Here is a 27,240-nt window from a genome sequence, read left to right on the forward strand (position 1 = left end):
ATGCAGGGGACACGAGTTCGTGCCCCGGTCCGGGAAGATCCCACATGCTGCGGAGCGGCTGGGCCCGTGAGCCATGGCCGCTGAGCCTGCGTGTCCGGAGCCTGTGCTCCGCAATGCGAGAGGCCACAGCAGTGAGAGGCCCGCATAACCGCAAAAAAAAAAAAAGAAGGGAGGACTTAATTGTGTTATGGATATGAGGCTCTCAGTCCACATGCAGAAATAAAACATGCACAAAACACATGCAGAAAGGAGGTCCAATCTATGATTTAAGCACCTCCCAAATTAAATATGTAGAAATAATATGTGGCCATGGGATGGCTATATTCAAGAGCCCAATCTAAAAGCGTTTGCAGTTTATTACAGGTAATGCTTAGGACAGATTGTAATCACAAACTCAAATATAACTGGTTTACTTTAAGAAGTCTTTGTTGCCAAATAAACACAAAATCTGCGGGAACCAAACTAGAAGTGGAGGATAGCAAAGAGATGCCAAGCATTGTGACTTACACACAGAGACTGAAGCAATTCCTTCCAACAGATTACAAAGCGTACTAAAATACAGACTCATATAATTCTTGTAGTTCAACGTGACACTGAGAAGTAAAGCTACCACCGTAAATTTGAGTACGCCATTCTTGCGGCTACATTCACTCTGATGTTAATTACTTAAAATATTTTTTAAAATTCTCGTTACAGGGGCTTCCTTGGTGGCACAGTGGTTAAGAATCCGCCTGCCAATGCGGGGGACACGGGTTCGAGACCTGGTCCGGGAAGATCCCACATGCCACAGAGCAACTAAGCCCGTGCACCACAACCACTGAGCCTGTGCTCTAGAGCCCGCGGTCCACAACTACTGAAGCCCGCGTGCCTAGAGCCCATGCTCTGCAACAAGAGAAGCCACTGCAATGAGAAGCCCGCGCACTGCAGCGAAGAGTAGCCCCCGCTTGCCGCAACTAGAGAAAGCCCGCACGTAGCAACGAAGACCCAACGCAGCCAAAACTAAATAAAATAAAATAAATTAAAAAAATTCTCGTTATGAAAAGTATAATACAAAGAGTGCATATATACAAATTTATTTTTTAAAAAATCAACAAACATCCATGTACCCACGTCTCAGGATAAGAAACAGCACACGACTAGTATCTTGAAAAAGCCCTAATATCTCCTTACCCAGTTGCCTCCCACTCCCTTCCTATGAGTGACCATTATCTTGTTTTTTGTGCTAACATTCTTTGGTTTTTCTTTATAACTTTACCATCTATATCCTACCGCCTAAACAACACTTGGGTTTAGTTTTGGAAAACCTCACAGCAAGCACAGACCTAGCGGTTTAAAGAAATTCGAGCAATATTGCTGTTACTAGATGGAAGGTCAGGAGAAGGCAGACTCAACAGGGGCCTAGCCTGGGTCAGGTTCTTTGAGGATTTGCAAGAGCGTCTACTGCAGAAGTCAGAGGGCAGCTGAGTGAGCCCTGAGAGACAGAGGTCTCACCACCTCTAGGCCAAGGTCACAGCCACAGTGCCGACCAAGAACCGGACATCTGGCAGGACTGTGGTCAGGTGTAGGCTGCTCTCTATCTTCTGTATTTTATTTTTATTGTGCCAAAATGCACATAACATAAAATTTACCATTTTAACCATTTTAAAGTGGACAGTACGAATTATTAGAGAAATGCAAATCAAAACTACAATGAGATACTACCTCACACTGGTCAGAATGGGCATCATCAAGAAATCTACAAACAGTAGATGCTGGAGAGGGTGTGGAGAAAAGGGAACCCTCTTGCACTGTTGGTGGGAATATAAATTGATACAGCCACTATGGAGAACAGTATGGAGGTTCCTTAAAAAACTAAAAATAGAACTACCATACAGCCCAGCAATCCCACTACTGGGCATATACCCTGAGAAAACCATAATTCAAAAGGACACACGTACCCCAATGTTCATTGCAGCATTATTTACAATAGCCAGGACATGGAAGCAACATAAGTGCCCAACAACAAACAAATGGATAAAGAAGATGTGGTACATATATACAATGGAATATTACTCAGCCATAAAAGGAACAAAATTGGCTCATTTGTAGAGATGTGGATGGACCTAGAGTCTGTCATACAGAGTGAAGTAAACCAGAAGAAGAAAAATATCGTATAGTAACACATATATGTGGAATCTAGAAAAATGGTACAGATGAATCTATTTGCAGGGCAGGAATAGAGACATAGACGTAGAGAATGGACATGTGGATGCAGGGGTGGAAGGGGAGGGTGGGACGAATTGGGAGATTAGGATTGACGTATATACACTACCATGCGTAAAACTGATAGCTAGCGGGAACATGCTATAAAGCACAGGAAGCTCAGCTCGGTGCTCTGTGACGACCTAGATGAGTGGGATGGGGCGGGCAGTGGGAGGGAGGTCCAAGAGGGAGGGGATATAGGTATACATATAGCTGATTCACTTCATCGTACAGCAGAAACTAACACAATATTGTAAAGCAATCATACTCCCCCCCCCCAAAAAAAGGAAACCAACCAAGTAAATAAATAAAGTGGACAGTGCAGTGGCATTAACATTCAACTACTGTGCAACTATCACCACCATCCATCTCCAGAACTTCTTCATTTTCCCCAGCTGAAACTCTGTACTCCCAACCCCTAGCAACCACCATTCTACTTTATCTTTATGAAGACAGGTACCTCCTGTAAGTGGAATTGTACAGTATTTGTCTTTTTCTGACTGGCTTATCTCACTTAGCAAAATGTCCTCAACTGTAGCAAGTATCAGAATTTCCTTCCTTTTTAAGATTGAATCATATCCCATTGTATGTATATACCACATTTTATTTATCAATTCATCTGTGGATGGACACGGGCTGCTTCCACATTCTGGTTCTTATGAATAATGCTGTATGGGTGTACAAATAACCCTTTGAGTCCCTGCTTTTAATTCTTTTGGGTATATACCCAGAAGGGGAATTGCTGGCTCACATAGTAATCCTATGTTTAAATTTTTGAGGAACTGCTACACTGTTTTCCACAGCAGCTGCATCATTCATTTTTACATTCTCTTCAACGGTGCACAAGGGTTCCAATTTCTCCACATCCTTGCCAACACTTATTTTCTGTGTTTTTGACAGTAGCCATCCTTATGAGTAGGAAGTAGTAGTACCTTACTGCAGTTTTTTTTTTTTTTTTCCAGTACGCAGGCCTCTCACTGCTGTGGCCTCTCCCGTTGCGGAGCACAGGCTCCAGACGCACAGGCTCAGCGGCCATGGCCCACGGGCCCAGCCACTCGCTGCATCCCACATGTGGCACGTGGGATCTTCCTGGACTGGGGCACGAACCTGCGTCCCCTGCATTGGCAGGCGGACTCTCAACCACTGCGCCACCTGGGAAGCCCCTTACTGCAGTTTTTACTTTCATTTCCCCAACATAAGTGATGCTGAATATCTATTCATGTGCTTATTGGCCCTTTGAATACCTTCTTTGAAGAAAAGTCTACTTAAGTCCTTGGCCCATTGAAACGGGCTGTTTGGTTTTCTGTGGTTTGTATCCTCTGATTTTAAACTCACCATGTTCTACCTCCACCTCGCAGGAGAATATATTGGCGGAAGTGAATTAAGTGTCCTCAGACGATCAGGAAGCAGGACATGGGGAGGAAGGTAGGAACTTCATTAATACATGATTAAGGGAAAAAAAAAATACAGAAAAGGCTCTGGGCCAGGTTCACCTGGCATAAGGTCTTCAGGTTAAAAAGACTGTACACTTCCAGTAATGATCACAACAGTCAAGGTGTCTAGCTCTTGAATCATACCGCTCCACTACGCATTATACGTGATGTATCCTGGGATCACCCTTCATCCTCCTCGTGGACATGGCCTCTGCCCTGTTTCTATATCAGAGCTCCTGTGTCCTATCTTGTTCTTCCTCTCACTTTGAGGGGGCATATTTTCAAGGAGGTTTTTGAGAAAGGGGGCACAGAGGTAAATATTTTGAGACTTTGCATGTCTGAATCTATCTTTATTTGGTTCACTCATTATTGATGGATAGTTTGAATTGGTAGAGAATTCTAGTTGGTGACTCTTTTCCTTCAGAATTCTGAAGGAAATTAGAATTTCCTTTGTTGAAACTTTGTTTCAGTGTCACCTTCCTGCTGCTTTTCGGAAACCCAAAGCCATTATGATTTCTGAGCCTTTACATGTGATCTCTAGAAGCTTGTAGTTCTTCTTCTTGTCCTCAATGTTGTGAAGTTTCACAATGACATGCTTGAGTGGGGAGCGATTTTCACCCATTTCATCATGCACTCTGGGTTTTTTCAATATGGAAACTCCCTTCCTTCTTCTCTGTACTGTACTCTAGTTTTTGAGACTCATAATATTTGGATGTTGGACCTCTTTTGTTTTCCTACTTTTATTTTCCATCTCTTTGTCTTTTTGTTCTGCTTTTTGGCAATGTTCCTCAACTTTATTTTCTAATCCTCTTATTAGCAAACAAAAGCATATTTCTGGGAAATAGCATCATCATATTTGTACACCACATGGCAATAAAGAAAAGGGAACACCTTCTGAGCAAGAGTTTTACGCCAAGTATAAAAGGAAGATGGGGCGAAATGCTAGCAAGAGCAGCTGTAGCTGTAAGACCAGGTGAAGTTATTATTAGCGCAGTGTGTGGCAAGGGCTATTGTATTTCTTTGGGTCTACTGAATGGTCAGCTTTACCCAATTGTTCTCTGCTCATGGGACTTGTTATAAAATTTCTCCCCCTGGGAATTCCCTGGCAGTCCAGTGGTTAGGACTCAGCGCTTTCACTGTCAGAGGCCCGGGTTCAATCCCTGGTCAGGAAACTAAGATCCCGCCAGCCATGTGGCCAAAAAAATTTCTTCCCCAAAGACCCCACATTCCAACATAAGAACAGAAATTTCCATCAGTAGTAACATCTTGGAATGTTTTTGCCTTTCAAAGAATTTGTTCATTTCATATAAATTATTGAATTTATTGCCATAAAACTGTGCATATTTCTTTATTATCCTTTTAATGATTGTAAAATCTGCAGTAATGTTACCCCTCATCCCTGAGAGTGGAAATTTGTGTCTTTTCTCTTTTTGTCCTGACCTCTACTCTGGCCAGGTGTTTATCAATTTTATTGATCTTCAAAAACCAGGTTTTGGTTTCACTGATTTCCTTTTTTCTTTTTGTTTACTATTTCACTGAGTTCTCCTCTCATCTTTGTTATTTCACTTATTCTACTTTGGGTCTATTTGCTTTCCTTCTTTTAATCTTTGGAGGTGAAAGCTGAGGCCATTGATCTGAGACCTTTTTTTCCTAATATATCACTTAGTGCTATAAATTTCCCTATAATTACTGCTTTAACTAAGCTGACAAATTTTAATGAGTTGTATTCTTGTTTTCATTCAATTCAAAATACGATCTAATTTCCCTTGTGATCTCTTCTTTGACCCATCCATTATTTAGAAGTGTGCTTTTTAGCTTCCAAATATAGGAAAATTTCAATATATTTTTCCTTTATTAATTTTGAATTTAATCCTATTGTAGTAGAGAACATAGTTTGTGACTTGAATCCCTTTAAATTTATTGAGGCTTGTGTTATGGCCCAGAATATGGTTTGTAGAGGTGAATGTTCCATGTGTACTTGCAAATAATGTGTATAGTGTTCAGTGGAGTGTTCTGTAAATGTCAGTTGGGTCAAGGTGGTTGATAGTATTTAAGTTTTCTATACCCTTACTGATTTTCTGTCTACATGTTCTCTCAGTTATTGAGCAAGGGGTATTGAAGTCTCTGACTATAATTGTAGATTTGTCTATTTCTCCTTGCAGTTCTAACAGTTTCTGCTTCATAAATGTTGAAGCTCTGTTAATAAGTGCACAAGCATTTAGGATTGTGTCCTCTTGATGAACTGGTCTACTTATTAACATGAAATGATCTTTTTTTTTAGTTGGAAAACCCATTTTATTTAACATCTTTACTGGACTATAATTGCTTTACAATGGTGTGTTAGTTTCTGCTGTATAACAAAGTGAATCAGCTATACATATACATATATCCCCATATCTCCTCCCTCGTGTCTCCCTCGCACCCTCCCTATCCCACCCCTCTAGGTGGTGGGCACAAAGCACCGAGCTGATCTCCCTGTGCGATGCGGCTGCTTCCCACTAGCTATCTATTTTACATGAAATGATCATCTTTATCTTTGGTAATAATCTTTGTTCTAAAATCTACTCGTCTCATATTAATATAGCCATTTCAGCTTTCTTTTGATCTTCTTTGAATATCTTTGAGTGCAGAGAACAGACGGCCATGTATATAGAACAATCATCTCTATAAACTATCTGACAAAAGTCATAACATCAATACATTAACAAGTTCTGTGTGGTTGAAAATATGACACAGGGCAGTGTGATTCCCCAGACTGGCAGTATCAGCACCACTTGGGAACTCGATAGAAAGCAAATTCTCCGGCTCCACTCCAGACCTACTGAATCATGATTTCTGGAATGGGACCCAGAAATCCGTGTTCTAACAAGTGTACCTGGGAATTTCCAGGCTTGCCCAAGTTTGAGAGTCATTGCCTAGAGTCCGCTCTCACTTCTGATTCTGGATGAAAATACTGGATGAAAATACTTATTGGTGGTAGGGAGGTGAACCCAAAAAACATTTCTCAAGCTAGAAGGGTATTTCTGCAACCTTACCTTTATATAATATTGCCCCAACCAAAGGCCTGTTTTTGAATTAGTTATATAATAATACTCCTGATTAAAGTGTAATAACAGAATAAATAACTATAGAAAGAACTAACATTTGTTTTAAATAGGATCATATTTCAGGAATATGGGAAAACATTCATTGCTCTGAGTTTTCAGCTATGAGTTTTTTTTTTTTTTTTGGCGGTACGCGGGCCTCTCACTGTTGTGGCCTCTCCCGTTGCGGAGCACAGGCTCCGGACGCGCAGGCTCAGTGGCCATGGCTCACGGGCCCAGCCGTTCGGCGGCATGTGGGATCTTCCCGGACCGGGGCACGAACCCGTGTCCTCTGCATCGGCAGGCGGACTCTCAACCACTGCGCCACCAGGGAAGCCCTCAGCTATGATTTTTAAAGGTAGGAAATGCTGCTTGTGGAAACATCATAATGAATTTTCACTGCATGTGACTACCGAGTCTTGGGGATGAATCAAAGTGCAGGATGACTCAAAAACTCCCTCCTTGATGCAAGAGGGAAGAGATGTGGGAACATATGTATATGTATACCTGATTCACTTTGTTATAAAGCAGAAACTAACACACCATTGTAAAGCAATTATACTCCAATAAAGATGTAAAAAAAAAAAAAAATCCCTCCTCTTCAAACAACTCTACAGGGCAGAACTTTTGTTTTCCTTAAGGTCTAGTACAGAAGGTAGGTCATTTTCTCAGTGAAGTTTCCTTACTCTCAGGTGTAGGGCTGCACTGGGTTCTTCATACACATGATCTCATCTAATGCCCACTATCACTCTGCCAGGCAGGTACTACATTCCTCATTACTGACAGGCAGAGCGGCTGACCTGTGCTCGTACTGCCGGGGAGTCTAGGTGAGGGGGCAGATTTCTCCCTGAATCCAAATCCAAGAGAATTCCCACTGGGGCCACCACAGCTACTAGTTATAACTTCAAAACATAAAGAACAAAGGAAAAAGACTCATGATCTAAAAAAACCTCTTTTTTTTTTTTTTGAGTTCAAAAATGTAATACACATTTGAATGGTAAACAAGTTGGTTTATTTCAGCATACATGACATATTTCTAGGTATGAAAGGAATCCAAAGGAAAGAGAAAAAAGTCCTTGCCTTGGCACTTTGTAAACTTACTACATGCAAACACACACCCTCATGCAAACACCCTAAGCTAAAAAAGTTCTTTTAAGAAACAGTAGCAGAAGTCATTTCAGTAAATAACCTTTCATTTAATACGATCTAGACTACGTATTTGCATGAAATGTACTCAGTTTTATTTTTAACAGAAGTCTTTTATTTAGGTTACAAGCTATATATACTACTTAATTTTTTCATAGAAAGATCAAGACTTGTGAACTGCGGTATAGAAATTTTATCATATAGCAATAATTGAGGACTGCAATATTGTTATGTATAGTTAATTGATTTGAACCACTCACTAAATAAAACTTACGAACTTCATTTTCAGGATCACACAAAGAATTGGGTTCAGATTAAATGGCGCTCTTTAGCCAACTGAGACGGCTTAATTGGTGGTTTTCTCGACAAAGAATGGTAAACAGAGCTCCCATACCTTTTCTAATTTCCTTGTATCAGAACCAAAAACAATATATAATATTTGCTTTGTACCTTCCACAAGAAACTTTTTAAAAAGCCCCATGCACAGAGTGGTCAGTGGTCAGCGGTCAGCGGAAGAATTTAAAAGCCTAAAACAAGAAACAACTTTGGAGGATAGAGTGGTTGGTCTTCCCTTTTTGGCATCTATTCTTAGTAGCATAAAAATGGAGTTACAGAAAAAGTGTTTCAACATGCTGATAAAAGATTAAAAAGGATCACTTGGCTTGAAGGAATTTTAACAACATAACATTAAGAGGAGAGGAGGCTGTAAAGTAAAACCAAAAAGCATGTCCACGAGAACTTGAAGAAATCAGGAAAAAAAAAAACAAAAAAAAACCAAACCAACCCTCACAACTTGTCTAGACAATCATGAACAATCATTGACTCAGTTTGTTATAATGTCAAATTCACTTCTCTTAAAATATGTGATTTATATGTGACCATTTACACGGCTCTTATCTATAATTTCAAAGGTGATCAGTTCAAACTTTAATGAATTTTCTTGATACTGAATTTTTAAACCTTTGAAATCTTATATTTCAGTAATTTACTATTAACTTAACATTTAAGCCAAGCTGCATGATCTAGAGAAAATGCAATCTCTTCTGATGATTAAATTTCAGTAATTGAACATAAAAACATTTGGAACAAGAAGGACTGTATAAATGAACTGTCAGCATATATTACAACATCACAGCGTTGCTTAGGTAAGAAAATGCTCCTTGAAGAAGCTGGCACAATAAGCAGCCGCTTGGAAAAACAGAGGAAGTGAGCTATCACTGCAATAACGAGGAGGAATTCCATTAAGGCTCCAGGCCAGGTATGTGAAGGAGGTGTGATTGATATGCGAGACTCAGAGATTCACTGTGTGGGACATTCTAAGGCCATGCCTACATGCATCGAACGTAACGCTGTATTTGGTATCAGAGTCTGACTGAAGTGGCGTTTACAGAGTCATTACTCTGGCTCTTTACTTTTAAATGCTAAGGGTTTTGTTTCAGCCATGCCGTCAGCAAGGGAGCAGTTTTTGCAAGGAAACGAAAAATACAGTCATGTCCAGAGTTAGTCTCATATTAAGATGCCATTAGTGTTCACTTTTAGTGTCAACGACAATTTAAAAGGCTACATTTCATACAAAGTCAGGGATGACAATGACCATGAGCTCATCAAGTCCCCATGTTCCTATCAGTAGGTCCCTTCGGATACTGCTCAGTAAGATTTTAGAAGCCAGCATAATGACATGATAGAAAAACAAATTAAAAAAAATTTGATATTTATGAGTACAGGAGTATGGAAGAAGTCATTGTTTTGAAGCTGCTTCTAGAATTGCTACAGAGCATTGGAATTTAGTTCAAGTTAACGTAACTTCCTTGAAATGTTAAAAGGCAAAGGTTAGTTCCAAATCTATATTTCTAGTGTAAGTGATCATATAATGGAATACAGGTCAGCTGGATGGATTTGAATATTTTCGGTCTTTAAAACATTCTTTCTGGAATACAAGTGAAATCTAGCACAGCAGAACCTTGTTAATGTATGACTTTTTATTACATGAATTCTGATATAGGGACGGCTAAATAACGTTTTACCAAACCCACCTATAAGGTGGACGTTAGTCCCATTTACCAACACCCAAGTCATAGAGAAAAGGTTCTGCTTTTCTGTCTCCTGCACGCACAGAAGAGGGAAGCAGCCTGGGACCCCTAGTTCTGCTACTAGCTCATTGTGTGACCCAGTTAAGGCAGTCAGCTCTCAATGGCAATTAAAAATGCAAAAACTACGCACGCTGGAGGTTAGTTTAAGGTTCCCTACGAAGTTTTCTCCAATAAAATAAGGTTTGACAACCGGCTCTGACAGAAGTAGAAGACATAACCTTAAGGTATTTGCTTTTTCCATACCCTGTTAATTATTTAGTAATTTTACATCATAATTGTACTTCATCCTTCCTCCAAGACCAAATTCAGATGGACACGTCCTGAATCCCATGGGCAAAAGCAGCAGCATGGCAGCCAGCACTGCCAGGACAGTGCCTGTTATTTGAATTCATGACGCCATCCTCGACACCAGCAACTGGCATTACAGGCAGTTTCTAAAATGTTGCTCTGTTTTGCTTTTTAGAGAACTACATCCCTACACTTTTAAAGTAATAATTTGTTCTAAAATGATTCATCAGTTTAATATGATATAGAGCCATTGACTCTCTTCTCCGCACCATTCCGTGGACTTAGGAGACGGTCCTCAGCCCTCGAGTTTACAGTCCAATGATCAGGTGGCTCCAGGAGAGAGGTGGAAAGTGCATGGAGGTTCAGGAAGGGAGGGCTCTGAACCAGCCTAGAGAATTAAGAAACATGCTTCTGGATAACGGTGACCTCTGCAATGGGATTTCAAGAACCAGTATAACTATGAAAGGAAAAGCAAGAACAAAATGAAGAGTCAGGAAAGCCCGAGGAAAATTACGTGGTCTGGCCAAAGCCGGAGTGTCTGTGGGATAGCTGGGAGGAGAGGCTGGTAAGGAAGTTTGGGGTATACCGTTGAGGATCTTTGATTCTTCTGATAAGGAGTCCAGGGAGGAAAAAAATGGAGGCCAGGCCTCTCTCCACGGCCAACTAAACTGAAACTGCATCAACTAAGTACATGACACACTGTCATTCCGTTTGTTGACTGTGTGCTCTCAGTGAGAACAGGAATCTTGTGTGCTGGCTCCTGAATCTGCAGGGCCTGCCCCTAACAAATACCTAAATTTTTGTTGAATAAATAAGTAAACGAACAAATAACTAAATCTATTAATTACAGGTAAATGTGAAGTTTTAAATTTTACTATTAGTATATCTCTTCGTGCAAATAAATTTCTATGTGATTTATTTCAAGTAAATGAGCACCTGAATAATTCAATGGCGTTTTCTTTCCTCCACATTACCTCCTTTCTAGGTTACTCAAAACATTATATAAATAGAGAAAAATTAACAAATTTTATGTGCAAGGAGTTGAAGTTGTAAGCTTGTACTAGAGACTGGTTTTGCATATTATTAACTATCTATTTGTATTAAAAGCAAAATAATTATTTTACCAAACATGACCTCTAATAACAGAAAATGCTCTCTCAGTTTCTCCTGAAAAATATCTATTCTCCAGATCTGCTTTTAAAAGGTTGTTTTAAGCTAGAAATCCAAGAAAATCTCTTATAATGGTCACAGAAAACCGTATCTAATATTTCAGAATTTCCCTCTCTCATTGGCCATTGACTCTTGAAATTGGTGGCCCTGACAAATGTAATCTGCTCTTTCCCCCCAACCTGTGGCATCGTTCAAACAAGGAAATATTTTAATGGAGCCGCAGCTTAAGCACTCTCTTGTCCATCAAGCTGCCAATGCTATCCATACGGCAGTTAGGGAAATGATGCAAAGAACTTCCTTTTGAAAGAATTCTCCAGAACTTACTTCTGGGAAGGACCTTGGGACTCAGAGCCTGCTATTCACTCTGGTGGGTGGTGGGAGTGGAGGTTGGTTGTATTGATAGAAGAGAGGAACCCTGGTGTTTCCTCCCCAAACTGAAAACCGCTGTCACTGGAAATTAATAAAGAGGTGACCAGACGGCTTATGAATTTTCTGTAATAATAGAGGGGGCTCCCAAACATGGCAGTGATTACGGATGAAGAATGTACTTTTCTCTCCTTTCCCGTAAACACCCTGGAGTGCCCTTCTTTTTGATAAAGAGGGTGAGAGGGGATCTGATTTGTTTGTTTGTTTAATGTCCCACTCTTGCCTCTTCCTGCCGCACTCTGCAACGTGAAAAAGAACACTTTTCTTGCCAACTGCACATGTAAACCATCTTGGCGCATCTTAAGAGCTTTAAATATATCTGTACAAGGCAATATTGTGGCATTATTATCAATGCTGAACAGTGGTTTAAATAATCCTAGACCAAATTAGCTTGATTCAGATTAACAACTGATACAGCAAGAGAAAACCAACATTTGGCATCTAAGAAAGGAGAGATTAAAGTTACTTAAAAACCAGAATATAAATTTTCATTAGGTACAACCTATATATAACATAAAGATGAATTCATGCTTTATAATGAATCATAACTTATATTAACTGTGATGAAATATTTGGGAGAATCAGTGATTCTGAAATGTAAATTTGCTTATCTAATTTGGGAAAAAAATCAGTTTACTATAAAGAAAAAACATTCTGTGTGATGCAAATATTTAATCCAGGCAAAAACAGTTTCAGTTTTGTGGCACAAAGTTTGTACTCAGTAAATGTTAAGAAATATATGGGTGAAAGAATGAAAATTTTACCATAAACACTTTTTGTCCTTTAAAAGAACAACGGGGTGATGTAAGTGTACTCTTATACAGAGTATGCATTTTTAAATTACCTTTATATACAAACATAATTTAAAATTCCAAATAAAAAGATGGGACTAAAGTCAGAAAACAACATATATATTTTTTATATTTTTACTGTGCTATTGACATCATGTTTGCATCCAGTTGTGAATGTTCAAAGGTTAAAAAAAATGTACAAGTTTCCTATTTAGTAGACGGAATTCATCATAAAATAGCTTTTGATTACAAAGAATCCAGCGTTTATGTCTCTGCTAGTCCAAGGAAATAAAGTTGTAATAAAGGAAATAGAGCAGTAATAAATTCCTCCAAAGCAAAGGTAAATTGACCACTCAAGCCATATCTCTAAAAATCACCTTGAGGTTAAATTGGGAAGAAATATGAGGAAACGGGAAATTAAAGATCAGTCTTTTAAATTTGAGGTCTCCTCATTGACAGTGAAAGATTCAGTTACTTAAACTGTTTTTCGCTTTTTCATTTATGAGTTGCTTTTAACAATATTTCATTCCTCAACAGAGGAAATAAGGAATGCTCTTAAAAGAGAAAAAAGCTATACCAGGCTATTAAAATCTTCGCTAAGAAAAATAAACAAATCAAGATTGATCTCTTGGGTTTCTCAGGAGTTCACCGATTCCAAATCTTCACATAAGTTTCAAAAGGGAAGAAAACAATAAAGCTTCTCTATAATACAATGCTTAGTAACTCACGGGGGCGGGGGGGTTGCAGGGGTTACTAACAGTGGAAATTTGTAAAATGCATTTGACTATAATTAAAGTAAGTACAAGTTGAAATGAAAATCCAAGTTTCTATCCCCCAGTACTGAGAAGTATGGGTCAATTTTTTCTACCAATTCTTCAGAGATTTTCTAGAATAGTTTTTAAGAAAAGATTGTGCTCTTAGCAATACTTTGGCAGAAGGGATTGTGGGATGGGGAGGGTGGGAGGGAAGCTCGGGGGGAGGGGGCGTGGGGATGTATGTGTGCACGTGGCTGATTCACTTTGCTGTACGGCAGAGACTAACACAGTATTGTGAAGCAATTATACTCCAATAAAGATCTATTAAAAAAATAAAAAAAGAACAGCAATGTAACTATTAAATATGTCTACAGAGCAAATGCAAGGGGGACCTCGTCTACATTTAAGCACACTGGCAAGTTGCTTCTTTTTCAGGAGGTCTTCAGTGTTAGCGACTGATAGACCAAATGAAAAAGATAAAAAATATTAATCACCTTGCTGAAAAAAGACTGGTTATTTCCCCTTGTTTTAAAATTCTCTCCCTGCTTCTTTTAAAATCCACCAAAAAGACACAGTTTGCTATAAATGTCACACAAATGGAATGGATAAATAGTTCAGTACAACCGAAGGAGGTCTTAATCTAATGTACCGTTGTTGTCTGTCAGCTAATCTCTCCTGGTTTAACAATCTGAGTTTAACTGCTTCATGATGAATGAGACAGGGTGCAAATGACCTGAGTGTTTCAGCCCATAAAACAGGCTTAGGGAAATAAAACTTGCAAATTTGATCACCAGCCTTAGATTGGCCATCACTGGCAATACAGTTAGGGTTTCAACAGAGGCGAACAGTTTTAAAGAAATTATCTAAGTGTAATATTGGGTAATGAAATGCCAATAATTTACATTTAAAGTACCATTTACCCCAAAGCAGCCTCCTATCGGCAAGATTTGCCGTTAGGTAACTGAAGTTCGGCAGCTCTGAACTGAAAGGCGGTGAGCTGATGGTCGGAGGACCCACTGAGGCTGAGAGTTCTGTAGACTCAGTTTTCAGAAAGTTTCTCGGGAGCATTAACATGTAGCCGCATTAAGCAAAAAAGACTCCAGTTGTTAACAGCAGTAGGTCTATTGTTCTAGAAAAAATACATTTCAGGAGGTTCATTATCAAAGAAAGAGGATGGGGGAATCTTTTTTGGCATTCTGCATATAAAATCTTCTCAAAAAGACATCTGCAGTTTAAAATAATTCCACCTACTTTTACTACTACAACCCTTGTTAATTTTCTACAGTTCTCTGCTCTGACTTAAAAGTCATTTCCTTAAGAAAACAGATGACAGACAACTTGAGTGACTGATTATATTGTGCCATCACTTTGTTTTTCTCCGAGGCCTTGGTTTAAGAGGATGGATGTTAGTGTAAATGACAGAAAGGGGAGCTTTGCATAAGATTTCACTTCTGTTCAAAGACAAGCTAATGTAACCTCACTGCGGTGCAATCAACTTGACAAATGGACACCGTGCAACCCTCTGCCTCTCGCTGAAACCCGAGAGCCCGATTTACACAATGTTCTCCCTGTAGATGGAAAAAGACTTCATGCTGCTAGGCTGTATAATGGGTTGATCTGATAATTCTCTGCATGTCATGAAATTTGATAATATGGAAGTGAAATGCATCTCAAAGAATGAAGCAAGTTAATGAACTTATAAAACTACACTTAAGTCTTTTAAAGCCAGAATAAACAGAAAAAGGGACTTAGCTCAAACCAAAGCGAGAAAATGTAGCAGTCCTCATGCCTAACTCTGCCGTCAATTAAGGATATGTGGAGAGATCCCAGCTCTACCGAGGACAGCTCTATTTAAACAATTCAATATAATCTGTAGACCTTGTGCGTCTTATCTTTACCATCATATTTTGCCAGCCCTCAGTTCTTTACCTCAAGAATTTTACATTACTTTACCCTGTTAAATCATGTCCCTGGAAACTTAATATTTTTCCTTTTAAAGTGGGAAATTTCTGAAAGAGTTTATAACTACTACCATACTTTACTACTATGTTTTACAATGACACTACTAAAATTTGCAAACTTAACAAATAGTTCTTCTGGAGACTTAAACATATCCTAAACCAGTTATGGACACACACACACACAAATCAGGGCTTCATAAGAAATATAAACTTTTGCTTTAAAGACACAGTATAAATTCTTACTTATTCAAAGCATGAATGTTTAGATAAATTACTCTGAAAAGAAAACGCTCTGTAGTGAAACTGTCTGTTGGTATTAATGCTTGCAAATAAATACCACGAATGTAAACTGCCATCAGAAGCAGTTTTAACACATGTACATGTTTAATGAGGTAGAATTTTAGTCTTCTGTTTACTTTGCTGTTGTCACAAATAAAAAAAGCACTTATGAAAACATTTCATGCTGAAGTGAATGGATTTCAACAGCTGCTGATTTGGTGACATGGAGAACCCCAGTGGAGACATCCTGCTGAATTAACGTTTTGGAAATGTTAAAAAGAAACTTCAAACAGACCTCGTTTAGCAGGCGGTCAAAGATTTTGCTCAGTGGGGATCATGTGAAGGCTAGCAGAGCAGTCACTCAGCCATGAATCAGACCTGTCAATAGTTGCCCATTTTCTCAACAGGTGATTCGAAAAGGCACACAGTCTATTTCCCCTAACGTTTCTGTGTGTGCTTGCACGAAAAAAAGTTATCCTAGGCTTCAGCTCTGACATTATTTAGGAAGGCACAACATGCACGGTGTGCACAGTTGGGGAAATTGTAGTTTAAGGGATTTAAACACATTTAAAAAATTTTTGTACTTATGTTCTTTTCTAACCCAAAATATTTAGCTAAGCTATATTTAAAATCTACTGTTTTTCAAACCAACGTTTACGCTAAGTTAGAAATCTAGAACAGATTCGATCAAAGAATTATAGAATAGCAAGGGATCTTGGAGATAACAGAGATCAGGCCCCTAGTTTTACAGATGAGGAAACTGAGGGCTACAAAGATTTAGTAGAGATTTAAGTAATTTGTCAGAGATCACATATGTATTTCTTGATGTCTTAGAACTTAGAATGTCCATCTGCTGACGTCCCAGCTCAACATTCATTATACTTACCCTTAAGAAATAAATCAGATTTAAGCTTCATTTAGCAATGTAAAAATACTTAAGGAAAGAAACTGTTAAGCTGGGCAAGATCTCATAGTTCAGTGTTTTCCTGATGTGGCATGTTTTGATTTTTTTTTTTTTTCTTTAAACTGGCCACAAAGAGAGTTAATGGAAAATTCCTTCCCCACATCACCAAGAAGTCGGGGTGGAGCGGGGGGGTGAAAAGAGGGCCCGTACCAAGCCTTGTTTCCAACTCTCAACATTTAAGAGTTTAGTCCAAATATAGAGTACAAAAATAATAAAGCATTTCATTGTTACTGATTCAGATTGGCATTGTAAACTGTGCAATACAAGCTACTATTATGTCAGAAAATTACCAGGTGTCCATTAAATGAGCCCAGACTATTTTCTATTGTTCAAGGATTTTTCTGTTGTTTTTGAGAGCCGAAGTACAGAGTTCAGTGAAAGTTCTCAGAGGTGGCTCCATTGTCATAGCGATGCTCATCAGCTTAGTCAATCTCACCTACTGCTCCCATCAATACACAGTCATTACCAACAAAAGCGAAAATAGAACCTGAGGCTTAGTTAACCACCTCATATTGGCAAGATGTACCCTGTCGGAAAATACTTTCCACATAATTCAGAGACAAAAATTAGGAGGAATCATAAGTAAATGACAATCCCGTAAACAGACACACACAACCAGAGGGCCCAAGTTCACTAATTCTTGTTATCAAAATTTACCTTTTAGAAGTTTAACTCCTCATATGGTAAGAGGAAACAGGTACTCTAATACTAAGGTTGATGGGAGTATAAAAGACAGATTGGGTTTATATATCAAAATGAAAAATGTCCTCATCCTTTGACCCAGAATTCCCACATATAGAAATTAACCTTGAAAGGAGATAATTCAACAAGCAGGGAAAGATATATGTGCAAGGATTTTCGTAGCAGTTATTTTTTATGGTAGTACAAAGTTGGAAATTAAGTTAAATTAAAATTTTAAATTAAAAATTGGCAAGAAAATAAAGGTACATACGTACAACAGCATATATGCAGCTGTTACACATGGGCATTCACTTAATATAAAGCTACAATAAAGCTATTAAAAATCACCATTCATTTAATATAAAGTACAGTAATATTAGCATATAGACAAATTGATTCATGGAACGGAATAGAGAGCCCAGAAATAGACCCACACTTATTTGGTCACTTGATTTTCAACAAAACATCAAAGTAATCCAACTCTGTTAGGATTCCCTAACTGAACACGACATGTAAACAGACAAACCAACAAACAAAACCTTGACTTCTTCTCTCACCACACACAAAAATTAACTTTAGATCTATCTTAGACCTAAATGTAAAAGCTAAAACTACAAAGCTCTTAGATGAAAAAAAGGAGAATATCTTCACAAATCAGGACCAGGCAAAGGTTTCTTAAAGCAGAGATAAATAATCATAATGTAAAACTTTAAGGAATGCGTCAAAATTAAAAACTTGTGCTCATGAAAATACACTGATAAGAAGATGAATAAGGAAGCCAAAGACCGAGGAAAAAATATTTGCAAAGCATACATGACAAAGAATTGGTATCTAGCATACCAATAAAGAACTCCTATAACTTAATAAAAAGACAAACAACCTATTTTAAAATGGGCAAAAACTTGAACAGACTCTTCACAAAGAAAAATATATGAATGACCAATTAAACACATGTAGAAGTACGCAACATCATTAGTCATCAGGGAACAACAAATTAAAACCATAATGAGATATCATTACACACCCACCATTATGGATAAAATGAAAAGGACACGCCCAATGTTGGCAAAGATGTGCAGCAACTGAACTCTGCACGCGGCTGCTGGGAGCATCTAACGGTGTCTTATATAAAATGTACGCCTGCCCTATGACCCAGCAATTCCACTGTTAGGGATTGATCCAAGAGAAATGAAAACATATCCATAAAAGACTTCTACAAGAATGTTCATAGCAGCTGTACTCAGGGTAGTTAAGAACTGGAAACGGCTCAGATGTCTATCAAAAGTAGAATGAATAAACAAACTGTGGCCTATTCCTACAATAAAATACTAAACTATTTGGCAGTAAAAAAAACAACAAAAAACCATGGATACATGCAACAACATGGATAAATCCCCAAAATGTTTTGCTGAGTAAAAGCAGCATTACACAAATGAGTGTACACTATATGAGTTCATTTATATAAAGTTCTGCAACAGGCAAAACTAATCTATCATGGAATAATACCAGAACAACGGTTGCCTTTGATGGTGGCGAGGGCTGGGATTTACTGAAAAGGGACCTGAGGGAACTTCTTGTGGTGATGGTAATGTTTTATATCTTGATAGGGGTTTGAGTTGCGCAGGCATATGGTCAGAACTTGTCAACTGGTACACTGTAGGATTTGTGTGTTTTATTGTACGTAAATTTTACCTCAAAAGGAAACAGAGGAACCATAAACAAATACTGAACTCAAGTTAATGACATGCGTGCTAAATTATTGGGGGGGGGGGAAGAGTATAGGAATGTCTGCTCCTTTGAAAGGCATCCCCCCGAAGACAGATTAATAGAGAGATGCTTAAATAGAGACATACATGATGAAGCAAGTATAGTAGTCACAACTGCAAGTGATTTACAATGAGCACGTACAATTTTTCAAAATAACATTTTTCCAAACTGACATTTTACCTCTACGAATAGATACTTCTTTCATCTTTGCATACAATGAAATTTGATGACTGAATGATTTTCAAGTCCATCTATGGCAAATGTCAAAAGAAGATATAAAATAAAGCTAGCTCAGTCTGATCAGTGGGTCTGAATATTAAAGTTTGTCACATTTTTGAACAATATGAAGATGCAGCAGTAGTTGTATGATTTTCTATTAAAAATCTATGACCTGGCTCAGAGGAAAGACTCTTTTAAAACGATCTGTATTATCAACAAACTGTAAGCCACTTGCACTGTAATTAGAATCTAAAAATTATTAAGAAAAGTTAACTTAAATTTTAATGTAAAGTTTTGTTAACAAGTAACATTTAAAATTTTATAGACTACTGGTTTATACGCATACAGAAGGAAAAACAACATTTTTCCAATTGTGTTGTGTCAATAAAATGGAGATAAACAAATCACAAGACACTGTAGAACGCCCAGGGTCAAGTATAATAACATTTTATTATAATCTCAAAGTTCCTTTATCATCTATTTAGAATAAAAACATTAAGTCTGTTCCCATTTCTAAATTAATATATTCTATTGATAAAAGGAAGAGTTTTTACTCTTATTTGTTGGGTATGATTTTTTATTTGCAATTGAAACAATAAATCTACTTTATATCACATGCTGGGATGGTTGGCTATAACCCAAAATACCCATGTAAGGAAACTGATCTGTTCAAATTAGAAGTGGACTGGTCCCTTTAGGTATTCTAAGCACTAAGTATATTACTACATATAAAATTTAATGAAATATAGAGGAATATGTTTATTCCTCTATGAAATATAGAGTAATAAATTATTGAATTGTAAATTCAATAATTTACAGATATTATATCAAGTATGTTACTTCATATTATAAAAACCATACCACATAACAGGCCTCAGAAGGATTTCTTCATTGTGGTCGGTGATACACTTTCTGCTCTCAGTTATACAAATACTTAGCATCACATGTAAATAAAGTAAAAGTCTCTGCCATTTAATTGGAAATGAGAGGGTTTTTTTTTTTTACTGGTTAATGAGTATAAGAAATGGTTAAAATTTTAAAAAGAAGTTTATTTTAAACATTTACATTTTTCTAACAAGTTATTTTAAAAAACACATATCAGTTACTTTACCAAATGATTTCATTACTTATTTAGTGTCTCCCCTATTTAATGTAATATTATAGAGTCTTCCAGTTATTAAACAAAATGCCAATAAAAAGTCATGCTTTTTTTATTACTTAATTTACCTACATTACCCACATTACCCACATTCAAAGACAGGGTCCCTTAAAATAAATCATAAACTACTAGTAGGAATAAAATAAATCATAAACTACTAGTAGGAATAACTCACAAAGCTCAATATATATAATATATATGTGTATAGTTAACATTAGTTCTTGGGTTTATCTCATGAAAAATGTGACTATAAAATAACAATGATTAAAATATCTCAGAAATTATGTATTCAAATGAGCACTGTCTTATTAATATTCATCTAGGGAAACAACAATTAATGCAGTTGGAGAATTCCATTTTGGAATTGTCTTTCACAAGACTGTCTACCTCAAGTGTATGTGTTCTCTCTCTCTCTCCCCGACACAAACACACACACATACACAGGTACACACATACACACATACGAAGCTGCCTTCTTTTATGATCACACTTTCAGATAACAATAATATTACTTAGCCAACATCTCCAAATAATTTGTAGTTATTTCTAAAAATCAAAGCCACCACAAAAAGTAATAAAATTGCTACCAAAAATGTTTGGAAAATTCTGAAGACATTTCTGAAAGTGGAAACTTACATGTATCACTAAAATAAACGAACATACACTGCCTCCCAAGATGCTAAGATGACCACTTTGGAGGAATCAACACTTACTGAGATGTATACGCTCTGGAATGTGTGTTTGTGTGTGTGTGTGTGTGTGTGTGTGTGTGTGTGTGTGTGTGTGTTTTAACTGCCACATCTGAAGGAAGTGTCAGAATGGAAAGAGCTGGGTCAGATATCAGAAAGCCTGGGTTTGAGTCTCAGCTCTGCCCCTTATAAGCTGTGCAAGATTGGGTAAGTCCCTTCACTTCTTTGGGTTTCGATTTCCTCCTCTTTAAAATAAGAGTTTATCTAGACCAGCACAGTCCAACAGAAATATAACATGAGCTACATATGTAATTTTTATAGCCACATTTAAAAAGTAAAAAGAAACAGTTGAAATTAATTTTAATAATATATTTTTATTTAACCTGATATATCCAAAATATTATCATTTCAATATTTAATCAATAAAAAGTCATTAATGAGATCGTATACATTTATTTTTGGTACTAGATCTTTGAAATCCTTACGGCACACATCTCACGTGGAAGAGCCACATTTCCAATGCTCCGTAGCCACGTGGGCTAATGATTAACATACTGGACAGCACAGGTCTAAACGGTCGCTAACAGTTCTTTCCATTTCAAAAACCTACTATTACTTTGTTGTCAAAATTAATATATTAACAACAGAATTAGTAGAAAATTCAGCACAAGCATATGAAAACCATAGATTTAATGCTTCCATGAAGCATCTACTTTCATCAGGAAAGGTTCATTAATTTCCTATTTTATCTGGCATTTTTTAAACTCCAGATGATTCTTCCCAACACTGAACGATCATTAAGAAGCAAAGAACTGGCAATTATCTTCTGGGCTCAACGCCACAGAGAGTGGGTTACTTAATCTATTAAATTGGCTTAAGTCTCTTAGTAATTGCCAAGTCCCCATTTCATACTATATGATGTAGATTCGGCCTTAATCTGAAGCTTAGATCTTTATGTAATCATAAAAATCGTAAGACTGTTTCTCAAGTGAATAAACATCCAAAATTACTGCTACAGTGATAAAGCCTATTTAATTTCTGCTTTGTGTCATTTAGTCTAAATTACTACGGCTATCAGGGTTTTACATTAGTGAACCACAGCACAAGTGAATCAATGTTCAATAGTAGATACCATTGTCAATTCTTGGGAGCTTATTACTGGGAAAGGCCATGTGCATTAAAACAGATAATAAGGGCTTCCCTGGTGGCGCAGTGGTTGGGAGTCTGCCTGCCGATGCGGGGGACACGGGTTCGTGCCCCGGTCCAGGAAGATCCCACATGCCGCGGAGCGGCTGGGCCCGTGAGCCATGGCCGCTGAGCCTGCGCGTCCGGAGCCTGTGCTCCTTAACGGGAGAGGCCACAACAGTGAGAGGCCCGCGCACCGCAAAAAAAAACAAAAACAAAGATACAGGTAATAATATCCAATTATATTTTCTTAATGATAATTGAGAAAAATGTATAAACCATTAGCTACGTAGTATCATTCGTCAGTTAGTAATTTAACAGCTGGAGTAGAATCCACTTGCACTACAGGACAACTTTTCAATTATCAATTATACCTGCAGCTGACCCCTACACATTACTTCTCTCCAGGTACAACTGTACATCATCTCAATCAGCTTATGAGTTTGTTATACCAAACTTTACAACAATTATACAGATGTACTCTCTGGCATTACTATAATCTTTTGAACCTTCTCTTTCCTCCTCAAATTTATAATAGAATACTAATAGTACACTCAAGTGTTTCTGTAGCATTATAAACCATTATATAACAGAATTCTTATTTTTTAGTAAGTTGCTAATAAAATATTCCACATGCTTCGTCAAAATATAAAGGTGTTTCTGCGAATCTCTAAAATGTATTTCAACATTATATATAGTGAAAGCTGGTGACATTAATTCACATTTATAGGTGGCAACATAACAACATATCGATCCCTTTAGTAATTAGCATAACATATACTGTGTTTGTAAATGTCCCTATAGGATAGAATCACGTCATTAAGTCAACTTTCTACATGATTTATATTATTTAAGGAGTATTCAGCAGAGCCAAACTGATACATAATATTGTCATTTCTGGAGGACAAAAGGTAAGCGTTATTGCTAACCTGCAGTCACCTATAATTAATTTCTCCAGACAATTATCTTTCACATGTCGGAGGCCAGTGAAGAAAGGAATAAAGGCAGAATCAGGAAACTCTTAATGTTGTGTGGCCCATGCCTAGTGTACGGCCTGGCACTTTGGGGATGTGTAATGTTTGTTGTATGAACGGCCACACAGCATATACACTATACAGTATGTATGTGTGTAAACACTGTGGCTTGCATTCATTCTATCTATAAAGAAACACACATACACACACAGTACATGTACTGTGTAGGCACGTTTCCTTTTTTTTACTCTTACTAGAGAAATTTGTTGGTAAGAACGGTTAATCTGATCCTGAAGTCTGAATCTCAGCTCTCCACGTGGGTGACATCAAAACTCGAGTCTTTTTCCTGCTTTCATTCATTATGCCCTCCATTCATTCATATTTACATAACTGGCATATGATAGGCATGGGGCTGATACAAAAAGACTAAGTTTACCATGAAGACAAACAGACCAATCATTATTGTTTTGTAAACAAAGGAACTGCTATTTGGGGAGATCAAGAAATTTGCCCAAGGTAACCCCACCTGTGAGTACAAGAACCAACTGTCAAATCTCGATCTGTGCATCTTCCAACTACCCCTAGAGCTGAAATGTACCGAGACGTGGTAAAGGGAACGTGATGGTTAATTTTACGTGTCGGCCTGCGGTGTCCAGTTGCTTTATCACACACTAATTTAGATGTTGCTGTGATAGTATTTTGTCGATGTAATTAATATTTATAAGCAATTGATTTTAAGGAGATTATCCTCGATACTGTGGGTGGGGCTCATCTAATCAGTTGAAGATCTTAAGAGCAAAATCAGGTTTTCAGAGAAGGAATTCTGCCTCAACCCTATAACAGAATTTCCATCCTGCCAGCCTGCCCTACAGATTTCAGACTCAAGACTGCAACATCGACTCTGTGTTTCCAGCTTTCTGACCTGCACTATAGACCTTGAACTTGACAGCCCCCAAAACTGCATGAGCCGACTATTTAAAATGTCTTTCTCTCTCTCTACGTATACATACTACTGGTTCTGTTTCTCTGGAGAACCCTCACTGATACAAGGAGTCACAGCTAAATATGGAGGCTGGGAAAACATCAAAATGTGGATGATAACGCAAGTCATGGAAGTGGACAGGACACAAAAGGAACCAAGGAAGCATGGGTAAAAAAACTTGGGTACAGCAGCACTTAAGGGGCCAGTAAAAGATAAGGAGTCAAAAGGAAGAGGTAAGTCAAGGGAAAAGAGGGTTTCATGAAGGAGGGAAGCAATCCTGCAGAAAGGTCAAATAGGACGAGGGCTGAGTATAGGCCCTGGTATTTATTTGGCAATTGGTAGGACTATGGTGACCATGGCCAGGGCACTTGTAATGGTGGCTGGGATGGAAATCATACTGTATTCACTGATTGCCTACCAGTAAATAAAAGGGTGATAAAGTGCAAAGAGTCTGGCAATGGAGGAAAGGAAGAAAATAATATTAGAGCTCAAAAAGGAAGGTATAGTGGAGGGGGAAGGTTGTTTTTAAATGAGGGAGATACTTGCAAGTTGATGGAAAGAAGCCACTGGAGAAGATAAAGGTAACTGTTGAGAAACCAAGTCCCAGAGGACATAGAAAATCCTAGAATATGGGCTCTAGACATCAGGGGTACGGAATGACTCTGATCAGAAGTGAAACAGCTCTTTGTCTAAGACAAGCAGTGTATAGATAAGAGATCAGTGCTCTCATGGATTGCTCTGGAGCTGGGGCTCCATGCCTTTATTTTATTTATCCTTTTTTTTCTCAGGGAAAGTCAGAGGTGAGGTTATCATTGAGAGTCTCTATTAAATTATATATGTGTCTAGTACTATAAGGGATTCAAAAAAGCATGAGGGGGCTTCCCTGGTGGCACAGTGGTTGAGAGCCCGCCTGCTGATGCAGGGGACGCGGGTTCGTGCCCCGGTCTGGGAGGATACCACATGCCATGGAGCGGCTGGGCCCATGAGCCATGGCCGCTGAGCCTGTGCGTCCGGAGCCTGTGCTCCACAACGGGAGAGGCCACAGCAGTGAGAGGCCCGCGTACCGCAAAAAAAAAAAAAAAAAGGCATGAGACCTATTCGCTACCAATCTACTTGTCCACCTAATATGGCCTAGTATGTATTTAGCCACTAAACAGACAAAAAGTTTTAACCATTCCTAGAGTTAAATTATAACTAGTATTGGGTTACACAGTATATTGTGGGAAACCTTTAGCAAAATACACTCATTTCTGCCAGTAATTAGTAAAAGTTACTATTGGTCCTCTGCTTTTCATCATTTGTACAAATTTTTAAATAGAAGCTAGAAAGTAAGATTTCTGATACATGGTTTAGTTACAATTCCAGTGATACAGTAACTATATGATCTTAGTGCCCACAAGACCACTATTACAATATATGAGCATGATAAAATAGCACAGCACACTTTAATTTTATTATGTTCAAATGTTTAGAAGACTACACTTGAGACTGGTGATCAATAAGTCTTCTCTTTTATTATTTTCTTAGCTGTGGATATAAAGTGATTAGACAAATAATATGTAACAATTTTTTTCCTTAAAATATAAAGGGATTTACAGTTTTCTCATATTCTATTAAACTAGGAGATGGGTGGTTAGAGGCTAAAATCTTTAGGTTCTCCAGTGATGCATTAACTAAACTAAAAGGGCAACTTTACTCATTTCAAAATGTTTTATTATAACAGTAATCTTCGAAGGCAAACACAAAAGATTCGACCATCCTTCGATTTTAAAACATAAATAACCAATTTAATGCATCACTAATGGCGTACAATAGATGTCTTCTTGTAGTACCAATTCAAATAAGAGACTGATGTAATCTGCCAGATACTTCAAAGTAACTAATTTGGTAATAAGAAAACACTTCTATTGTGTAAACTTTCCTACTTAAAAAAACTGCGGAAACCTTCCCAGTTGGATATTTACTACATAGAAGTGTTGAACTCTCATTAAAATGAAAACCAGAATGAAGGAATTTACGTCTTAAAAATTTATCTTGAATAACATTAGGCTTTTAAATGGAAATATATCTCTAAACAAAGAAAATAGATATTAATGGCAAAGTGTGACCTATTTTAGAATTGTATGTTTATATTCAATGTATTTAATTTCATATCTTAAAATTTTAAGTATCTATTACATTTGTTGCTATTACACATAGCAACACCTATATACACATACTCCAGATGCCTTATCTATGAAATAAGTATAGTAGTACATTTGACTTTTCTATAAATCTTCCCCAGCATGAATAAGTAAAACATTTCCCAGATTCTAAACTTCTGAAGGTAAAGGCTTAGGTCAGTTTCCTGATCATATTGTTTTTCCAGAGAAAGAACCTTAGACTTCCCTCTGCCTTTATTCTCCCTTACCTATCATGGAATCCATAATTTCAGCCTTAATAGAAAAAAAGAAGTATGAAATTCAACAAGTATTTCCAAAGCATGTTTAATAAGATTATTGTTTGTTGACCAAGGCCATTTGTAATTTGTCTTTTGGCCCACAAATGTCAAGCAAAATATAAATGTAAATTAAGACATTTTCAATTATCAGTTGTTTCTTCTCCAGGAGCAGCTAATCCTGGGAAAGTACCTATTATTCCACAAAGGAACAAGAGAGAAGGAGTTTCCATTTCTACAGCCACTGAAAGGGGGGTGTCCAGAAGTGGCACACAGGAGATGATTCTTCGGGCTGTTTTCAATGGTATTCAAAAGACCCAAGATCTAATTACCTAATATTTTTTATGGCTAATGACAGAGGGTCAGAACTAACACCCATGATGTTACAGTAGGACTTTACTGCATAATATTTTAGGATATTTGCTCTCAATTAAAGAAAAAAACTAAATGATTTGAACCATGTAATAACAAATTATATTATCAAGAGGGCCCTCTATTATTTATTCCACAGAATTTTAGA

The 27,240-nt window shown here is 37.7% G+C and overlaps 1 protein-coding gene across 13 annotated transcripts in view; it reads right to left on the minus strand.

The window, feature by feature from the left end:
• Nucleotides 1-27,240, minus strand: part of STAU2 (staufen double-stranded RNA binding protein 2) — a 302,828-nt gene that overhangs the window by 54,921 nt on the left and 220,667 nt on the right. The window contains exon 13 of one of the 13 annotated variants that reach the window (XM_060286977.1): nucleotides 7,781-10,669. The exons of 11 other annotated variants lie outside the window; for them this stretch is intronic. In XM_060286977.1, coding sequence (XP_060142960.1) covers nucleotides 10,604-10,669 — 66 coding nt within the window. In that variant the 3' untranslated portion in view covers nucleotides 7,781-10,603. Of the gene's footprint in view, nucleotides 1-7,780; nucleotides 10,739-27,240 lie in introns of those variants that run through there. One more of the 13 variants, XM_060286976.1, reaches the window with a different exon arrangement.

The sequence above is a fragment of the Globicephala melas genome, chromosome 17 (assembly GCF_963455315.2).
Source record: "Globicephala melas chromosome 17, mGloMel1.2, whole genome shotgun sequence".
NCBI lineage: Eukaryota > Metazoa > Chordata > Mammalia > Artiodactyla > Delphinidae > Globicephala > Globicephala melas.